A 21574-nucleotide genomic window follows, 5' to 3' on the forward strand; every position below is an offset into this window, starting at 1 on the left:
CGCTTGCCACTTGGCCGGGGGCTGGCGCTCAGGTCTCCCGGAGGTGACATACCCTTCGCTTGCCCCCTTACCCCCTCCCCAGCACACAGGGCTGGCTTGTCCGTGTCCCTGAGCAGGGCTGGATGGGTTTCAGCGGCCAGGGGAGTCGGAAATGTCTCCTCTCTGCCCCAGGCGACCCCGCAAAAGTTAGTCCTTGAACTAAACTTTCATCCTGCTTATGGGTGGGGGCTGAGAACTCTGCAAACCGACACACAGTTCTCTATGTCCAGTCGCCTACAGGAGTACTATGGGCTTTAACCACTACAAGCCAATACTCCGGCCAGGGCTGCATCAAACTAGCTTTTATTAAAATTGGCTGCCATTGTAAGAAAACAAGCCTAATGCAGTGCCTAGGAAATCTTTCCCCTCTACTGTACTTTGTCGATGAGAAAACAACAATGCATGTTCTTAGTGGTACATTTTTATGTTACAAAAGGACAGCAAGCCATTCCGTCCATGACTGACATTTCTTAAACTAATTGCAATTTACATCTTGAGCTCACTAATCAGATTAAACTTCTAGGAGAAAGTTTATCTGAATATATTTGGTGTCTAGTTGCAAGTAAGAACATTGATCATGTCACAGATCTTTACAAATTTATTCAGATTTTCTTTGAACATTCCTGCTTTGTTTCAATAATATAAAGTGTAGACCCAGGCTCTGTCATTTTTAGCTATTAAATGGGATTTATTGGAAATCAAAAGACATGAAAATAGGTCTTTGTTTTCTGCCTTATTTCAATCTTAGGTAATGCTAATTAAAGATGGGGTTCTCACTGATGAATACCAATAACGGATAATAAAAATGTTAATTTTAATTGCAATTAAGTAGATCAGAATATTTCCAACTGAGGATATTGCTCAAAAATAAAGGAAATATGTTTATTGCTAAAAGTATCTGTATTTGGGTTTATTGTAACGAGTTTGAAATTAAAGAGATTAAAAATCCATCTAATTTCCATTATTAATTCCTCTCTTTCATTGTACTATTTAACATTCCTTATTTTAAGCAAGATGGGGTTTAAAGAAATGACATTTTGAAATGGAAGGATTTCTGAGTTCTTTCCAGTCTAGCTAACAATCAAAGTGCTCCCGAGACTCCAAGAGGAGTAATGTGCTCCATTTACAAATATTTTTTGCTCAAACAACCAGACAGCACCCAAAAAAAGTCAGAGTATTTTAAATGCCCACATTTTGCCAGTTCTAGAGATCTGAGGCATGCTACTGTTGCTATGAATAGTGGCATGTTATACTGAGACTAAATTGCATTTTTTTCATTTTAAACAAGTTTTTTAAAAGTATTTGTCTTAGAAAACGTCCCGTGAAATCTGAACACCTTGAGGGAAAAAATGATGACAAACTTTTGTTTCTAAAATGAAATTTTATTTCTTGTTCCCAAGAAGAAATTTAAATTCTATTTTGCTATTGTGCAAAGAGCACCCTTTAAAAGTTACATTATGCTTTTGAATGTTCTCAGATGCATTTTAAATTATTTAGAATGAGGCTATCCAGTACCAGACAGAGGTCAATGATGAGTAGACAGAGTGGTTGTACTGTTTTGAATGGGGAGGGTTGATGGTCATGCTTCTGGTGTTGTTTTGAGGATTGAGAGTGGAAGAAATTATAGAATAAGAGAGACAAACATACATAATAAATCAAATCATCCATATTATCAGCCCCTTGTTACAGAATCCCAAGTCAGAAAGAATAGTTCTACCTGGAAGATGTTTAAAAAGTGGTATTGATCAGTACATGACTTTAAATGATTACTCTGTAGCTTGTATAAGCATTTTGTTTAGTTTCTTTAATGAGAATTTGAAAAACAGTATTTTAAGGTGAACTTGTGTTGTTTTTTCTCAGTGCTTCTCCATTCCTCTAAATTGTCCTTCATTTTTTAATTTACATGTATAGTAAATATTTCTGCTTTGAAAATGCGTCACTGAAACCTTGTGAAATCTGGGTCCAGTGTTCAATTTTTGATAAGTCATCTGGAGATAACTTATCTAAAGAGATCAAATGACTTGAGCATATTTTTAAAAGTTTATATATTTGTTTAAATTACCAGTAATGAATTACTTTTCAAACTTTCATAAGGAAAACCAATACTGAGACTGTTTAAAAAAACCCACATGAATAACACTGTAAATTATTCCCAACTGTCCTTTTTATGAGACAATAATTTCCTTTATTGTGGTTCACATGTTTATTAATTTATTGTTCCAGATTGGATTTTTTTTTTTAAAAAGACCCATGTTAATTACAATTTGATCAGTTTCCTCTTTTCACTCTAAGGAGACTGACGGTCTTGAAAATGTCAGACAAAAGGCAAATAGAATTTGCGCTCTGGCACCATGAATGCAGCTTTCAGGGCAAGGCGTACTTGATGACTATGCTCCATGCTAACAGGGTGTTGATATTAAAGATCTGCATGAATAAAGACTGGCATGTCATTTGCATACTGTACCTTCAGCATAAAACTGCAGAATGCAGGGGTTATTAAGACAGGTTTCAAGGTAACGGTAAGAGTTAACTCCTGAACAATCAATTTTATGGAGTCGCAAAATAAGAGGAGATGGGGGATGAATTGATTAGGGGTGAAATCCTGAACCTAGTGAAATAAATGGGAATGCACATTAAAGGGTTAACATATATTCAAGGTTCAGATTACTCTTACCATGGCAAAGGTAAGGCATTACAACCAACATTCATACTTCCTTCTTTACGTACAAAAGATCTGATTCTGTCCATGGAAAAGCTTCTAAACAAACTATTTCTCTTGTGAAAGAGGGTTTTAAGAATTTAGACTGCTTACACTTTGCAAGTTCTTTGCTTTGCAATCAGAGAAGGACTTCATAAGATGTAATACCCACTTTTCAGCTTTTATGAAAGAGAATGTGGTCCCTTTTCCAAAAATGAAGCAATTTAATCTCAAGCCTAAAATGTTTCCACTAAACAAAGCTCTGTACAGACCTTTTTTTGCTGTTGTTTTGTTTTGTCTTGTCTTGTTTTCTGGCAGCTTTCGATTTTTACATGTTGGTTGAAATCATATTGGAGACCTTCATCTTAAGTAGTCCCAGAGGATTTCAGTCTTAAGTCTTTTCACATTTTCTTCCCAGCAACTCAACATTCTGCCCTTTGAAGGATTTTTCTTTCCTTTTTGTTGGCAAAGATGAGGAAAAAATGGAGATTGGAGGACTTTCGATTTATCTTTTCCTGTGTGCTCTGGCTCCTTTTCATAGATGGAAGTAAATCGGAACAAATAAAACGTAAGTAAACTTCAAAAGAAAAATGCATCTATCGTATTAAACTAAATGTGGGGTTTCCTGTTGTCTATCAATTGTGCGTGTCAAATAAAAATTTTATATGTAATAGAACTTTAACAACGGTTTTGCATTAAAATAAGCCTAATGCAGAAAAAATGTGTCTGCTTGTTTTCATTTAGTAAAATCAAATCAAAATAAATTGTGGTCTATTTCCCTAAAACCATACAGTTTTCATCACATCATAAAGAACATAACACATCAAGCTGCCAAATCTGTTTTACTTCAAATGTCCTGCATACAGAGTGTGCTTAATTGCATTTTAGTGACCTCTATAAACATCTGACAGATTATCTGGATTTTGTCCCATCCATAAGTCTATTGTGCTGAGGTTTTCAGCTAGTGTAAACCTCCTCCAAGGCAGACCTGTTGTGTTCCAAAAAACCTCATATGAACTGGATTAGAGATGAAATAGTCTTTGAGAAAATTAAGGATCCAGGCACTGTCAAAAACTTGCGATATATTGAAAGGAATACACACAAGGCAAAGGAAATATTTCTAGAAGCCCAATGATCCATGGGAGATGTTAACACATTTCATAAAGAGTGAGTGACAGGAAGGAGTAACTAACAGCACACTCCAGTATCTATAGGAAGACTGTGATCTTGCTAGGAGACCCCTAGTGCCTTTCTCTACCGCATGTCCAGCTCTTTTGGCCTGTGCCTGAGCTCAGTGTTTGCACTTCAAGGAGTAGTCACAGACAGAGTGTCAAATCTTTCAAACCCAGCTTCTTGTCCTAAGCAAGTGGATGCAGCAAAACATAAATTGAATCTGTCCGAAGAAGGCATTCTCTGCTCTCCTGAGCTTATTCACAAGAAAGAACTGTGCAAATTAGCCTTGTCCAGTCCAGAGGCTGCACAGGAAAATTCAGCAACTTCCAGTTGCAACTTCAACTCGTTACTTTTTCAGACACTAAGCGTCATTCACCATGCAGCTGTCTGAAGTGAAAGCAGATCACTTTACACATGCTACCAGTAATCCCTGCATCTTGCTACCTGCTTTTAGCAGACTGAATGCTAAGGACATTCCACTCTCATTCTAACATTTGGGAGCCAAGTATTTGTGTGTTGTTACGAGATGTGTTTGTAAGAACGATGATAATTTATCATGAGGCTTGACATTACCATTTACCGAAGCAGCATCACATAAGTAGATGGCTAAATGATACCAGTTGTGTGTGCTGTTAGTTGCAAGTGGAAAAACTATACTTGTGAAATTAGAGGCCTTTGCTGAAAAATAGGCCCCTAAAATATCTTGCACACTGCTGCATAGATAAGATCAACACACTGTATCAAATAACATGCCATGCTCCTGTTTGATCTGGTTCTTAAACTATGGAACATGCCATATAAGTACAATGCACATTTCCTCATTCTGTCCTTCAACACTTCTGCTGTCCTGAGCAGAGACTGCTGCAATACCTTTGAGATGGGAACATTTTATTTACTATGAATTAGGCAGAGGGAACTAAGCACTTTCATTTGTGATTTACACAGGATTTGAACCCAAGTCTCTAGGATGTGAAAGACTAGTGAAGCAACCCAGTCTGAAAGCTACCACATCAGAACCAGGGAGGTTTCTTGGCTAGAAACTGGTATCGAATACAAAGGCATTAATTTTTAAATTGTGTTCTCAAAGAAAAGGAAAAAGTAGAATTCTTTACAAATTTCTTTGCACCTTAAACAAACTCAGCTACCTGGGGTTTACATGGAGTCCTAATTGAGATATCATAGCTACCACTGCTTTCCTGCACTGAAAGGGATTATTAATTCATAGCTCTTTCTATTCCATATTATTTTAACAGATTCAGAGACATACTGTGTCTTTCAAGATAAGAAGTACCGTGTAGGAGAAAGATGGCATCCCTACCTAGAACCCTATGGACTCGTTTATTGTGTTAACTGTCTTTGCTCAGAGGTAGGTCAATTCAGGTTTAGCTCTCGTGACTCCTTGCATGTCTTTAACCAAGTACAAGTCTTTACATTGAATTTACATGGCAGCGTGGCCCAATCCTGCTCTCCTATAGTGTCCATCTCCCATTGGCTTCCACGGCAACTGCAGAGAGAAAAGGTATTCCACAGCTGGGATTCGCTGCCTCAACAGGGAAGGGCAATATTGGCAAAAATACATAGCTCATGCATGCCTTTTAGAGTGATGGAACAGGCAAGAGACTCCTTGACTACGCATCAGCCTTGCATATTCTTTGCATTGAACCTTGACTCATAGCAACCCTGCATCCACATATGGTCCTCACCATTTTGGATGGAACATTAGACTGAGCCCAAGCTTGATTGTGTTGAGATCTAAATGCAACACCCAACTCTCCAATAAAGCATTCCCACAGTAAAGAAATCTCTTCCCTCGGAGCACTGGGGGAATTAGGCTGGGATGCCACAACTTATAAAAATCCAGGAAAAGGTAGGGAGAATGAAGGAGGAGAAAAGAAGGGGTTGGGGAATAGGAAGAATTGGCTTTGACATGAAAGGATGAGCCCTTCTGGGCATGCTTAGGCTCCCTTCAATTGGTGATTGATGTTTAGATACCACAGTGATAGATCCCGTAGCAATATGACAGATAGCTAGGGTCGGGGGGTATATCAGAGGGCAGAATTTGTCCCTTAAAGTGCTTTATAGTCATTTTAAACGCAAAACCCACCATGGTGCAGGGATTTGAATCACTACCATGTGACACTCCAGATGTTGTGTTTGGTCTGCTATCTTTAATGCTCAATAAATTCTTTTTGACCATTTATCCCCCTGCAAACATAAAACACTGGGCCCTGTGCAGCACTTATCCTAAAGAATCTGCTACTTCACTTTCATGCGCACATACAAACAGTAGCACACAAGCTTGGCAGTGGTGCATATCTTTTCCTCCTGCTGCTCAGAAACAAACCAAAAAGGGGAGAAAGTCTCTTTTTTAAAGTTATAGGGTTTGAGGACATGATCAGGCTCCCTTCAATTGGTGATTGATGTTTAGATACCACAGTGATAGACCCCTTGGCAACATGATAGCTTGGGCGGCAGGGCATATCGGAGGGCAGAATTTCTCCCTATTCAGAAAACCCACCATGGTTCAGGGGTTTGAATCACTAACACATGTGACACTCCAGAGTTTTAAAGTTATGAGGATTTTCCATTCATTGCTGACCCTCCATGAATGTTTAGAAGTCCTTCTGAATCAAGGAATGGTAAAATGCTCATTAAACTGCTTAAAGGGTGGTGCCCGATTGTGGGGGTTGGGGGAAATTAATTTGAGACGTTAGGTGTCTGAAGAGAAATCATCAATCAGTGATTTTTAGAAAGAAGTTAGACAAGCTGGAGGAAAAGGAAAGCATGTGGAATGCAAACTTTGTGTATGAGGAAGGCCTCATAGGTATTAAAGTTAAAGGAGAACTGCCATGTTCCATGCAAACCCATTCATCATAAGATTCATGTTGGGAAAATCCTGGTTCCACAAACACACATGGATTGAATGACAACAGAACTGGTGCAAAGGAATATAGGAGGGGTGGAAGTAGAATAGAAGACCATGTCCACTGTATGAAGGAGGCTACGCAGGATCTTTCATGAGGCTGTTACAACATTCCTGACATGGCTTAATAGAGGGTAGGTGCACCACCAAGCAGAGCCCAGAAGTGGCGCCTTGCACCTCTGTGGATCCGGGACTACCTGGATCCACCAGCCAATTCCTTCCTCCCCCTCTTTGCAGGGGTGCAAAAGTAGCTAGGGAGTGGAAGCATGGCCACTCTGCAGCCTGGATGGGAGGATTTCCTGTGGACATCCCCAGTGCTCATCCATTTACTCCAGCTTCGTGCTTGGACCGGCTGGGACCCGGGAGGACAGAGCCAGGGGACCGCCCCAGCAGGGGGCTGAGGAGCCGGGGCAGGGCAGCCCCAGAGGGAGCGGAGCCCCGGAGAGTGGGACGCAGGCCCCGCACAGCAGCGCCCCGCCCTCTATGACCCTGCTACTGCTCCTGGCCACCCTGCCGCAGTCCCTGGGCGGCTCGGGCTGCTTCGCCCAGCCCCAGCTGCGGCGCTGAAGGGCGGCCGCCTTGTGGCACCTGCAGGCAGCTCCGTGTGCCCCAAGGGGCAGCCCTCAGCCCAAGTGTCCCGCGCTCGGAGCCCGCCCGGCCATAAGGTGCGGGCGCTGCTCCCCGATGCGAACTGCAGAGGTCCCAGGGTGTCCCCAGTGCAGGACGGGCTGCTGCTGCCAGGGCCGGCTCTAGGCTTTTGCCGCCCAAGCGCCAAAAAACAAAAAGAGGCTGGCTGGAATGCCGCCCCTGAAAATGTGCTGCCCCAAGCACCTGCTTGGTTTGCTGGTGCCTGGAGCCAGCCCTGAACGCAGACACAGCTAAGAGAGAGGGAGCTGAATTCTATTATTCCTTGTTTATCATAATCAGAATTGCTTACTAAGTTCTAATCAGTTACAACAGTGTAAACCCACTGAAGGCAATGGTGTCTCTGAAGATAGCACTTGGCCTGCGGAACATATTATGTTAATGATGCACAAGAAGGAAAGAATCTAGCTTGGTTTTCAGCGCTCAGGTTGAGTTTGCATGGCTGGTAATTCAAACCCCACCACCATTTTGGGTCAATTTTTTGTTGATGTAAACAGGCAAAACACTGTGTACAGTGATGGGACTATATCAAGGCATTCTAATGCATGTTGGAGCCCAGTCGAATGGAAACGATTGGCTGGACCAGTCTCATAGTATTCTGATGGCCCATGTGAAGTTGAAATGGATTTATTTCACGCTACACCAGAAACTACAATCATTCACAAACATAGCATAGCATCAATGTTCATGTTGAAGAGTCTTTCTTATTTACAAACATTAATAGCTTTCATAGCTAACTTAAGGGTATGAAATAGGGAGGGGAAGTGGAAATCTGAAATAGATAGTCTTTTCTGGTGTAACATGGATAGTCTTTTCTGGTGTAACATGGATAGTCTTTTCTGATGTAACATAGATGGTTTATAGACTTTGGAGACTGAATATTCCCTGTGCTTTAATTATAAATCAAACCTAGATATGGTCAAACAGAATATTACATTCATTATGAATAATGAATCCTATTCCCAAATCCTGCTCATATTTCTTAGAAAAATAACTATTTACCAGCTGGTTTTCTTTGCCTATTGGGGAATCAATACAATGAGAACAGAGGACTCTCTGCAGGTTTAGTGGAAGAATTAAAAATTATAGACTCTATGATCTCTTTTGCTCTCAAATGAATCCTCAACAGGAGGTGCCTCAAAGACCTATCATCCATCATATATTCCTTAGCCTTGGAAAAGCAGTTTCTAAATATAATTTGGCTCAAAAGACACTTGAATACACAAGTGAAAATTGTTGAGATCCCATTTCTAGATGCTCCCTTTTATTTGAAAGTATTTATGCTATTTTGTGGATTTAGTCCACATTCTAATTTCAGTTACTGCAGTGTAAATCTGGAATCAGTGGAGTTACCCCAGGCTTACACTGGTGTAACGGAGATCAGAATCTGGCCCATAACAACAGTCTTCACCATAATACCTAGAAGCAGAATAGAGGGCACAATACCCAATCCATGCATTTAATTGTTGCATTCCTTCCCCAGAATGGGAACGTGTTATGCAGCAGAATAAGATGTCCAAGCCTACACTGCCCTACCCCAGTGCATGTGCCACAGCTGTGCTGCCCACGATGCCCAGGTAATGAACGTTTGCAGAACCATAATTTGCTCTTGAATGTACTCTATTATTCTGGGTTATAGGAAGCAGGAAACTGACTAGGAAACTGATGAAAAGCTTTCATGCAGAAAATCCCAGTATACACTCCTTTTATAATAGGAGGAAGACTTGTTCTCTGTTGTAATAAGCCCTACTATTTCCTACAGTGGTTTCTTCTGGGATTTCTTTGTAATGCTTAGCATGACAGTGGTGCTAAGATTTATTTTTTAAAGTGGTCACTTACAGATTGTACAGCATTACTAAGTAGTTGTTCCAAAACGCTATGACCAATGTGCAATTGTATAACATCACTGTACAATTGGAGTCCTACATCTCATATCCTAGTATAGCTTGTAATTAAGGACTGCTATAAATCACAGAAACAGAGCTGTTGAAGTTTATGACTATATAAATCTGATTAGTTACTGTATAGTAAATTCTTGCAGACTGTACATTTATTAGGCGTTCATTGTTAAGAGCCACTGTATGAAGGAGGTTACGCAGAATCTTTCATGAGGCTGTTACAACATTCCCAACATGGCCTAAAGGCTGGTGGGTTTGACTGGCTTTTTCCCCTAAGCTTGTCTCTTAATGGTACCCCTCCTTTCCAGCTATAAAAGGCTATTTATGCAGCACTGTAGAAAGCAGGGCCGGCTCTAGGCACCAGCGCTCCAAGCATGTGCTTGGGGCAGCACTTTCCAAGGGGCGGCACTCCGGCCCCTTTTTTGTTTTGTTTTTGTTTTGCTTGGGGTGGCAAAAAGCCAGGAGCCGGCCCTGGCTGGAGCCGTGCCGCTGGAGAGCCAGAGCATCGTCCCCTGGAGCTGAGCCCGGGCTGCGGCGCGAGAGGGGATCCCGGAGTGTGTGAGGAGCCAGGGAGGGAGGGAAGCGGGGCCCGGGATGCAGGGAGGGAGGAGGGGTCCTGCTACCGCTGCCGCCACCGCTGCTGTTCTGAGTCTCCCCAGGGCGGCGCAGTGTTTCCCCGCCCGAGTGGGCTGTGCAGGGCGCTGCTGGGCTGTGCAGGGGGCGCGGATCCCAGCTCGCGCGCTGATGGGGTGAGTGGCTGGGCAGCCGGAGCTGCCAGGGAGCTGCCCCCGGACCCAGCCTGCTGCACACCTCCCCCTCCTCAGCCCCGCGTTGCTTGCCCCGGGCCCCCACAGCGCCAGGGGTGGGGAGAGGCAGAGCCCGGCTCCGAGCGGGGCAGCGGGGGATACTGCCCTGCTGGAAGACCCCCACGGCTCAGACACCTGGGGATCAGTGTCTGTCCTCTCAGCTATGCCTGCACGGGGCTGGGGAAGCAGCTGGCAGTGCCTGTCCCTCTCAGTCCTTGCACCCCTAATCCCGCTCGCAGACTCTTCACTTGTACCGCCCCCCACTGCTCCTTCGCCGAACCCCTTCCCCTTGTACTCTCCCTTCACCTGCACCTCTCCTCCCGCAACCCTCCTGATACCCCCTCTCCTCCTCCACCCTCCTCCGCGAGTACATCACACCCCGCTTCTCTGCCAGTGTAGAGCCCCCAAGCACCCCCACACCCGGTCCTCAGCCTGAACCCTCTTTACTAGATCCCCATCCGTTTCCGGGTACAAGAGTTAGTCCCTATGCCTTCCATGTGCATTTGGAGCACTAAAGATGGGGTTGCTGGGGTCGGGGGGGGGGGGGGGCGCGAGATTTATACTAAAGTGAAATGAAAATAGGAGAAACGGTTTGATCCCCATTGCAAGTGTAAACGGGGATTGCTGTGGTGAACGAGGAGGTCACATCTGGGGGAGGGGGAGCCCAGGGCTGGGGCAGCAGGAGGTGCGGGTCGGGGGGGAAAAGAGAGCCCAGGGCTGGGGCGGCAGGGTGTGCGGGTGGGGGAGGGTACTGGCGGTGGGCAGGGGGGAAGAGCCCAGGGCTGGGGTGGGAGGCAGCCAAAATTGTTTTTGCTTGGGGCGGCAAAAAACCTAGAGCTGTCCCTCGTAGAAAGGGTGTTTATTTGGCTCTCTCCAGAGAAAGTTTTGTTGTCTGAGGAAAGAACCGTTCCATTACTGAAAAGTGTGAGCAGAGGGTGGTACGTGAGAGGAGGGCTGTGAACATGGGCGTCAGTCTGCTACTCATCTGCTACTCATCAGGGCTAGGAGAATATTTGAAGTACCTGCTACAATGCAAGCATAACACATTGACCAGTGTGTCATGGTCACCCTCTGTGCCCAACATGGGCATTTGGAATCAAAGGCCAGGGGAGGCTAAGCTTCCCTATCCCAGGCCTGTGGCTATGCCCGTGCCCTGTCCCGAGGCCGTGCCCTTGCTCCTCCTCTCCCCCGAAGCCGGTGGGGTCTCAGCTCAGGTCTTGGGCCAGTGGCGGCTCGGGCTGGAGGCCCATGGCAGCTGGAGTGGGGTCAGGCCAGGGGCCTGGGGCCAGCATGGCTGGGGTGGGCTGGCTGGGGCTCCTCCAGCCGCAGGGAGGGGGGGTTCAGGGCTCCTCCGGCTGGGGGCTCCAGCGGCTGGGGGGGGTGCTTGGGCAGAAGGGGTGGGGTTTGGGGGCTAGCCTCCCCCAAAAGGAGGTTCACCTGCCACCCATGGTGCCCAGAGGATAAGAGTCTGTTACAGCTCTCAGCTAGGGAGCATGGCTCCAATAGCAGCTCATGGTTTTAGCTCTGGTGGTCCCTGGCTCAATCCTTTGTGTCAGTCAAGATTGCAGCTGTCATACAAGCTCAACTGATTAATTTGGCTAAATCTATCTCCTAATCTCTCCTGCTCAGCAGTACAGGGCTGCTCCCTCCAGGAAGTTTTCCAATACTCTGTCCTGGCTACATTTGTATCCCGAGCAATAAGGCTTTCAACCCTCAACTTGTGAGATTACATTCCACAGTGTAATAGATTTTGGGTCCTCACAAATGAGGACATGCAGCAGGTCTTACCTGAATACCCGCAAGCAGAAAGTTGAAGTTCTGACATAGAACTTCCCCGGGTTTACAAGGGTGGAGTAATGACAGCAGGGCTGCAGGCACTCAGGAATAAGTCAGGAAACAAACGGCAACCACCTGGTAGTCAGAGGGGGAGGAGCCTCTAGGGAGGCAGGGCTCCATGGTCAATTGTTAGGGTCAGGGTTGAAGCACACACAGATTTTTGCATCCTAAACCTCAAGGATCCAGCACTGGGGAGAAAACCTTGCTTGGAGAAAACACTCTTATTGTTTTCAGAGTAGCAGCCATGTTAGTCTGTATCCGCAAAAAGAACAGGAGTACTTGTGGCACCTTAGAGACTAACAAATTTATTAGAGCATAAGCTTTCATGGACTACAGCCCACTTCTTCGGATGCATACAGAGTGGAATAAATATTGAGGAGATATATATACACACATACAGAGAGCATAAACAGGTGGGAGTTGTCTATTGTTAGCTGCTGCAACAGGTTGTAGTAACGTTATTTCCTACAATGATGGGAAACTCCAGTGATTAATCTAATTTTTTTTTAATTAACGAAATGCAAGTAGAGAATTATCCACCAAAAAAACTCCAATCACAGATGAATACAAAACAAAAGCACAAATCACATGTTTTAGGACTAAGGTCAAGGCAGACAACCTGAAGCCCTTGGCAGATGAGGGAATTATTCTGCCTCTTACTGGACATCAGTCAATAATTATTTCTAAACCTCAATGGGTTTCTGATCACATGGCCACTTAGTGTTCTCAAGCCAGTTCTTTCTTCAGTGGCCTCTTCGCCCACAGAGGTGCATCTGACACTTGGTGTGCCTGTTTCTCCTGTTCCTGGTGCTTTTCATTGTCACCATAGAAGTACAATCTGTAGCCTTCTGGAGGTCCTCAAGAGATGGTCTCCTTAGCTGCATTTAAACGTCATGTTCCTCTCTAGGAATGACCCGCTGCCATGTTTATTACACATATCCTTGGTGTGGACTGTTACTAGGGTGTTTGTCTACTGTTACTAGGGTGATTTTGAGGAGTTTGACCCACATCCCGACTGAAATACGGTCGGGACGCCATTTGTCCTGATATTTTGTTTCGGGCATTTTTTTTTTTTTTTTTACGCTCACCCATCCGGGTCTTCGGCAGCAATTCGGTGGAGGGTCCTTCAGTCGCTGACGGTCTTGGGCAGCATTTCGAAGGCGGGTGCTTCTGTCTTTGGCAGCAAGGTTTATTACTCGCCGCCGAAATGCTGCCAAAGACCATCGGCGACTGAAGGACCCTCTGCCGAAATGCCGCTGAAGACCCGGACGGGTGAGTGTAACAATTAAAAAGGCGCCCCCCTGCGGCGGTCCCGATATTTTCCACTTAGCATCTGGTCACCCTAACTGTTGCATTAGCAGGTTGCCAGCCACTTTTTGTTTGGAACAGAACATCTCCTCTCACTTGCAAATGAAGGTAATGGTTTGGCATTCTTTTGGTATTTCTCTGCTGCTAGTATCCTGGTGCACAGCTCTTTTAGGGGGCAGACAGTGTCTTTGTTATGTTTGCATAATGCCTAGCACAATGGGCATTGGCCCCTTGATGCTACCATAATGAATACTAAATACTTCAGCGTTATCTGTCTCTAAGACTTTTCCTATAAACTGGTGATCTCAATAAAAGGCCTGAGAAAGTGTGTTGCAATATTCTAGCAATGCTAAGTGTGGATCCCTTGAAACTCCCTCTTTTATCAAATCAAATGTAGCTGTTTGTATTGACTTTTGCTATCATAGCAAGTGTTTGACATGGTGTACTCGAACTGATAGATCAAAAATTGCCAGAAAGAGCCACTCGTGAATGGTGGGCCATTATCTCTTCTTAACTCCTTATACAGTGAGTTATCACATTGCTAATTGATGTGTTGGGCAACTGTTCATTTTAAAAATGTGAACAGTCGTCCACCAATGAGTAATCTTTTTACTTTTAATTCAAATAGATCTGCACCAACCTTGGACCAAGGGTGATGGCTCATGTGATTTCAGTAATTCTTTTGCATTCTGCCTCCTGCATTGACTGTAGATTTCATACTTGGATGCCTTATCTTCAGTAATATTAGTCATGACTGACAAGAATAGGAAAGTGAGGCGCTATTCTCACACATCTCAATCCAGATTATGCGCTCATGGTGTGTGGTAGTATGATACAATGTCCTTTGTGCAGAATCCCACGATACGCAGGAATTTCATCTCTGTGGTCCAAATAAATATTGTTGCTAAAGTGCTGGAGCTTTTGCCATTGGCCAGTCATTTGAATTGCCATCTTAAATGTCTGTAAGATTCAATCATGTGTTTCTCATCAGAGCTTCCCAAACTGCATTTCAGAAATGGGTCGTACTTGAGTCATGTGACTTCAGACTCTTCCTCCCACTGCTCCACAAGCACTGTATAGTGTCATCCCCCAAATACATGCCTCCTTATATAATGAAGAGAGGTAATGCCAGGAGGCGAGAACTGTAATTGGAAACTGGTACTTCATAGCAACCCCAAGGGGAGAGGTTGTTGAGGGGGATCCTTCTGAGGGAAGTTGGCAATGCTATCCTCTTGGGATTAAGATCTCCCCCAGCCAGAGCACTATGGTCCCTGCTGGCACCAAAAGGTGCAGTTTCCACCCCGCACTCTCCCTTTGCCCAGGTGAATTTTACCCATTGTCAAATGCACATATTACATGCGATGTATCTTCTAATTTTCTCCAGTGCCTCCCAGCTGCTGCCATAGGTTCATGGCAAGCCTTTCCGTAATCTTTCATGTTTGTTGTCCTTTGAGGCTTAGTCTTAATTTGGCTGGTAAATCCAGGATCTGTGTCTTTTATACACAGAGATTATTCTCCCTTTACAGCTCGGTGAACCATTTGCTTTATTACCAGAGTTAGATTATGCTGATAATACAAGGATCTTCCAGAAAGCTGAGATCACTTTTCAGCTGGTGCCACACAATGGAAACTTCTGTGATCACTGCATGTTCATGAGCCCAGGTACCGAAGGACAGATGTCCTCATCTAAAAGGGCATCAAAACAATTGGTACCCTAATCTAAAATGACTGAAGAATTAGTTTACAATGAGACATGGAATCTGAACTCCTTACTTACACCTAAAGCTTGTTCATCCAGATCAGGATGGAGGTACTTTTGCAGGATGGGATAGGGGAACCTTGCACTGCAACTCTTTGATCAGTTCTGTTAATAATTAGAGAACTTCAGTCTGCAGGCCTGTCTGAATGGTATCGTTCATGGCAACAAAGGGCCCTGATTAGTTTTTAAGGCATGTAGATGAATCCCACAGTCATTACATTACTATAGATAACAAAATTTATAAATGTAACTAATTTAAAATATAAACTATACATTTTCTACATTGAGTAATGTGCCTGAGTCATTCCAATATGGAGCATTCAAAGTAAGGTTTAAGATGATAAAGTGAATATTTGAATACGAGGTGTCGCAAATTTACAATAGAAGTAAAAATGTACACTTCACTATTTTAGATAGGGTTTCCATATTCCATTTGCTGCTTTCATCTTCAGATATGTTTTGCTGGGTAAGCCAACATATTGGCATATGAATCAGCCCATCTGGCTCCATCATTTTTTAAGCTTACTGCCCAGATACACACACTGGCTTCCAGGAACTTTCATGATTAGTAACACATTTATGTTCAGGCTCCTGTGGTGTTATAATTTTTCAGCATGTATCGAATTCAATCTGTTTCTTTTCTCATTTATTTTTTTATTCAGATATTGAAATAGCTGTAACAGCAAAATGCAAGGCAGTGGTATACAAATACATAACCCAAGACAATAAGAGGTTTCTTGCAACAGTCATATGTAGTCATATTAGAATGTCACTTAAATATACAGATTCAATCCTGCAAACTGCTGAGAGCTCTCACCTCTCATTGACTTGCATATTATGTATAAATATAGGGACATGTGTATATTACAATGCATGTTGCATTGGATTAGAAGAGGGATTCTCGACCTGCTGGTCATGAAAAGCTTTCAGGAGCCACCACCGCTCTGCACCTCCTGTTAAATGGGAGGGGCCCAGTTATATCCTGGCTGGGAAGAAGAGAGATTCAGGGAGTTACAGTATAAAAAGTTTGAGAGTCATTAGATTAGAACACCACTTTCAAGGGTAAATGACTTACCTGAGGGACATTGAAATCTAAATTGAGGGGAAAACAAATTAGGGGCCTAGATCCTATTGAAGTCAAGGAGAGTTTTAATTAACTTTAATGGGAACAAGGTCAGGCCTAAATAGAGAGGTTAGGAAGAAAGAGAGAAAAAAACAGGAAGTAGTAATAGCAAAGTAATAGCAGCTGACCTACCATCAAACTGACACTGTTGGTACAAGAGTGGTTGGTTTCTCCTATATAGAATGTACCTTTGTTGACTGACAATGCACTGTATGAAATTGTAGTAGGAATATATCTCAACTCCTTAACTCCTTGAAGATTTCAAGTGGACTAGAAGAAAAATACTCTGTACCAAATTCTTTATGAACAACACATCAAAGAATACAGGATCTTCTCTATGAAGAAACAAACCTGAATCAGTAACATGGATCCAAGCACCGAGAACTTTGTGGGAATTTGGATTTGGAGCCAAAATTCATGGCTTGCTTTTGAAACCCCAGATCCAAACAACCCCAGTCTGCGTAGCAGTCTATATCTAGACCTGCAATTTGCACTGTGGTCCATGCATATCTCCTGCTAGTAATGAGTTTTTCATGTTTAACTCACCAACATGAAGAGCAGAATATACCCAATTCTAAAAGAACTTTATCACTAGGAGTTCTTATATCTCCCATGTAATTAGACTGTCTACACTTACCGTGGATTGACACTGCAATCGATCCACCGGGGGTCGATTTAGTGGGTCTAGTGAAGACCCGCTAAATTGACCGCAGATTGCTCTCCTGTTAATTCCAGTACTCCACTGGAGTGAGAAGCATAAGGGTTTCTCCCATTGACCCAGTGCGGTGTAGACACTACAATAAGTTAACCTAAGCTACGTCAACTCCAACTATGTTATTCACATTGCTGGAGTTGCATAACTTAGGTTGATTTAACCCTGTAATGTAGACCTGCCCTCAGTGTGGTCATATTCAGTAGAAAATAATGTTGATATAGTGCCTTCTCACTGATGTCTCACAATACGATCAGCAGAAGGCACCACAGCTACAAAGTAGGATTCAGCCACAGGCCATATTAAAATTTAGTGTTTGAGACATTTAGTCTTTGTGAAGCAAAAGAAATGGAATGTCACCTGCAGTTTGGAAGCTATTCCTAATGGCTGGAACAAAATGAAAATTGCCCACCACCACCCACCTGCCATTAAGCCCAATTTTCCCCTACATGGGGACTAGCCAGCATAGGGGAATAGAAATGCCACAAGATGAAACTGGGGAAGTTTCTTCTAGCTTCTCCCATCAGGCCAAAGGGAAGACTTAAAATATGGAAGGCACAAGTGGCAAACAAATAGGGGACTCATTATTAAGGAGACCTTGCTAAGCGAAGGTCCCAGTCAGCATTTGACAACTTGCCTTCTGTAACAGGGCTAGTCAACCCTGATTACAGAATGAGGCACACCTAGGATGTATCAGGTAGTTCCCTATCGAGGGCAGCAGGTGCCTGCAATGATGGGAAAGTTGTGGCAGAGTCTGCAGAGACTGAGGAAAGACTCTGGTAGGGAAAACCCTGAGACCAAGTGAATTACCCTAGGCAGAGACATCTGCAGGAAAGAGCTTGCAAAGATCCCAGGGAGGAAGGCCTGGGAAGAAGAAGAGAAACCTTGGATTATGGGGACATAGGAATGGATTTTGTTTGGGGATTTTGAGTTTTATTTGTTGTTTATTTTTAGATTAATAAACCCAGTCCCCAAGGAGGGATATTGTGGCCAAGAAAAAGCCTGAAGTGAAGATTTATTGGAACAGTACAAAAAGGAAACGGAGGCTGTGACCCTAGGATACGAGGGGGCACCCGGGAGTTGGCCAGCCTGGTTTCACCCTCCTTTAGATTCATGCTTCAGGGCCTGCCATCCTTCCCCCACCCTGGAAGAAGTGGGAGGTTCAGCCTTAGAGCACGAACTAAAATGTAGCTACAGAGAAAGCTTTTTTTTTTTTTTTTTTAATAGTTCCCCTCAGACTTTTGTTGGGTTATTTTTTATGCCACCATAAAAGAAAACACAGGAAATTAAATCTCACAAAAATCTATTAAACTAACACAGAGTCTGACTTTAACCCAAGAAAGTTAAAAATAAATCCTTGAGCATTTAGACTGAAAGAGCATCCTTAACTCAGCTCAGTATGGAAACTCATACTGCCTAGGTAAAGCATTGCTGGTCCCTTCAAGAGGTGGGTGATCTTACACATGCTACGGGCCGGCTGTATTAAAGACCACATGTTCCCCTCATCTTTGAATTGCCTTGTTCTTTCTGAGTTTAGCCTAGTCATTGAACTTACTTTAATATAAGGTGTTTTGTGATTTAATATCTTTGACACCTACATCTCAGAGCTGCTCATATGGACTCTGTTAGTACTTGTGTTCACAGTTGTTTGATAGTGGATAGCTTTTCAATTGACATTTATTGTCACCCTCAACCACTCCTCAAAAGCAAGACAATTAAATTGCTTTTTTTTAAAACCCAGACCCTGAACCACATTATTTATATTTCAGATTTATATAAAATTAAATTGTGATACATGAACAACAGGAAAAGGCTATCTGCATATGAACTGGATAGACTCCCACTGAATTTAGATAAGGTCCCCTGTGAAAAAGGGATGCAGTTAATATGCACCACCACCCAGAAATGCTAATGAATAAAACAGAAGAATGATTCAGAAGATGAAATCACTAAGTTAAATGGACTTTGGATCCCTGTGGTGTACTGAGGACTGTGTTGGAATTGCAGGCTATCATGTTAAGAGTGGGGTGTTTCCTGGTCCTGCTTGCAGGCTATGGGTCTCTGTAGTGAAGTGTCTGGGAGCATCAGTCTGAAGACAGCCAGTCTATAGTAAGATGGGGTGAGTTGCGGCTCTTGGTTTTAGGGAGCACCTGTTTCTTTGTCCATGTTTTCAGGTTCTTGTGTGCTATTTTTCTGAATTCTAAGAAATAAAGTAGTGTTACACTGCAAACTTCCAGCCTGAGTATTTGACGTTTTTATGTAACTTCTGTGTGTATGCTGTGAACCTAATAGTACCAAGGGCTATAAGTAGGAGGAAAGAGATGAAAATAAGCAAAAGGAAGTTTTAGCGAGAGAAAAATCAATTTGCTCTGTTACCCTATGCAAAAATCCCCCACAGGGCTCCTACCACAACCTAAACTGTGTAAATCATTAGAAGATACATTGTGCTAATGAAACATAGTTAGTCTTCTCCAGCTCTGGTTCCTATGATCCCACAGAGGGTGAAGCAGGATTTAGCGCTGATGCTAAATGACTATAAAACATTTGTGACAAGGTGGGTGAGGTGATATCTTTTATTGGACCAACAAAGATGGTAAGAGAGGCAAGCTTTCAAGCCACACAGAGCTCTTCTTTGGGTCTGGGAAAGGAACTCTGAGCTAAATGCAAGGTGGAATAGATTATTTAGCATAAGTAGTTAGCACATATTCTAAGGGACCATCTGTTAACACCTCTGCAGTCAGATAAAACAGGAGCATCACTTATCCTTTATGACATCGTGGTGCGAACACATTTGTTCTCCCACTAACTGATGAGGTTAGCCTGAGTCTTGTCTAATAAAATAGTGCTCAGGAGAGAATCACGTACTGAAAGATGATGGTGCTTTTTCCTATTCTTTGGGCTCAATTCAGTCATCCAGACCCAATGCTGTATTAGTTGCAGGATTGGAAGGTGTACCAGCTGAGCGAGCGGTGGTGAGAAGCATCATGCCATTGTGAGAGAGGAGCACAGAAGACCTGCTCCCTGGGCACTGAAGGGGGTTGTTCGGTGGCAGCCTTAGCACATGCCAGAAAAGGCACAGTTTGCATTGTCCCTAGCACCAGCTCCTCTCCATGAAGAGGGATAAGGACATAGCCATGCATGTCAGGGTGGCCAGAATGTGGCCCTATTTTTCCCCTCCCAGAAACAGGGCCAGTTCCAGCATTTCTGCCACCCCAAGCAAAAAAAAAAAAAAAAAAAAAGCCATGATCACGATCGGTGGTGGCAATTAGAAAAAAAAAAAAAAAAAGCCGCGATCGGCGGCAGCCGTTCAGCGGCAGGTCCTTCGCTCCTAGAGGGAGTGAGGGACCTGCCGCCCCCGAATTGCCGCAGGTGCCGCCCCTCTCCCTTGGCCGCCCCAAGCACCTGCTTGTTAAGCTGGTTCCTGGAGCCAGCCCTGCCCAGAAACACCTTTAAGAATGAGTAGAAGAGATGGTGATAGTGCTAGAGAATCAGCAAATGCAACTGAGTGAATGCAGAGTTCTGAGTGCTTAGAAAGTCTGTATAATTTCTCTGAGCCAAGTTCTACAATCTGTCATCATAATCATCATGGTAAATCCCAAAGGGACATGGCCTCATTGCAGATTGGTCCTTAAGGTGCTCTGGCTTGATATTCAGTTTGTCTATCACTAGCTATCTTGAATGCACCACCAAAGCTTTTGGAGACCACATGACTGCTGGTTGTTTAGCACCATTCCTGGTATATATGCTTCAGAATTTGTTGGACTTCCATTCTAACAACATGTCCAGGCCGAAAAAGCCACCAAACCAAACCAGGGCCGATGAAAGCCATTGCTGGGTTCAGCTTTGACGAAGACAACAAGAACCAAAAATGTCAATGCGGTGTTCTTTAGCCTTTCTAAATGCCCATCTTTCACTGCCATACAATAGCAATAGTATAATGGTGTTTTGCTAGAACCACACCTTTGTGACAAGCTTGATGTCACGATGTCCCCAAAACATGGCAGCAGTTGTTGCTATACAAATATCCACATCTTTCGCGCATCCTCCGGCACTCTCATGCCCAAATATTGACAGCTGCCACCTGCTTGATGTCCCATCTGGACAGATTAATATTGAGCTGGTTGTAATCTGGAATTGGAGGCTACTTGATGCTAATGGCCAGGGACTTTGTTTCATCCCAGATTAATAACCAGACCAATGTGTGCTGCTTCTTGCCCCCACCAGATTGGCCATCAGCAACAGCAATTCACCGAACTGCGCTAACAAGACAATGTCATTGGCATATTTGAGATCTTAGAGCAGAATGGTGTCATCTCAATACCTCTGACAGCTTATCAACTAATCAATGACAATATTGAACAACCACGGGGCCATGATACAGCAGAGTCCTGTGGAGACAGAAAAACACGATGTGTTGACTCAAACACAGCTTTCCATTCCATTATAGAGCTCTTCTGTCAATCACACTGTCTTCCCAGGGATGCCCGGTCACCTCATCAGATCCCACAAAATTGCTTGATGCATTGAATCACGGACCTGATGGAAGGCTATAATAAATGCCTCACACGGCTTATTAAATTCAGCCGTCTTCTCCAAAAGCTGCTTCAAAAGTAAAGGTCAGGTGGTCGACAGTGAAATGATTAGGTCTAAAGCT

The 21574-nt window shown here is 43.7% G+C and overlaps 1 protein-coding gene across 10 annotated transcripts in view; it reads left to right on the plus strand.

Moving 5' to 3' along the window:
- Nucleotides 1-21574, plus strand: part of CHRDL1 (chordin like 1) — an 80790-nt gene that overhangs the window by 24407 nt on the left and 34809 nt on the right. For all 10 annotated transcript variants that reach the window (XM_042851057.2, XM_065556613.1, XM_042851060.2 and 7 more), the window contains 3 exons: nt 3156-3305; nt 5164-5276; nt 8962-9055. In XM_042851057.2, coding sequence (XP_042706991.1) covers nt 3209-3305; nt 5164-5276; nt 8962-9055 — 304 coding nt within the window. In that variant the 5' untranslated portion in view covers nt 3156-3208. The remainder of the gene's footprint in view (nt 1-3155; nt 3306-5163; nt 5277-8961; nt 9056-21574) is intronic.

Source organism: Chrysemys picta, chromosome 9 (assembly GCF_011386835.1).
Source record: "Chrysemys picta bellii isolate R12L10 chromosome 9, ASM1138683v2, whole genome shotgun sequence".
Classification (NCBI taxonomy): Eukaryota; Metazoa; Chordata; order Testudines; family Emydidae; genus Chrysemys; species Chrysemys picta.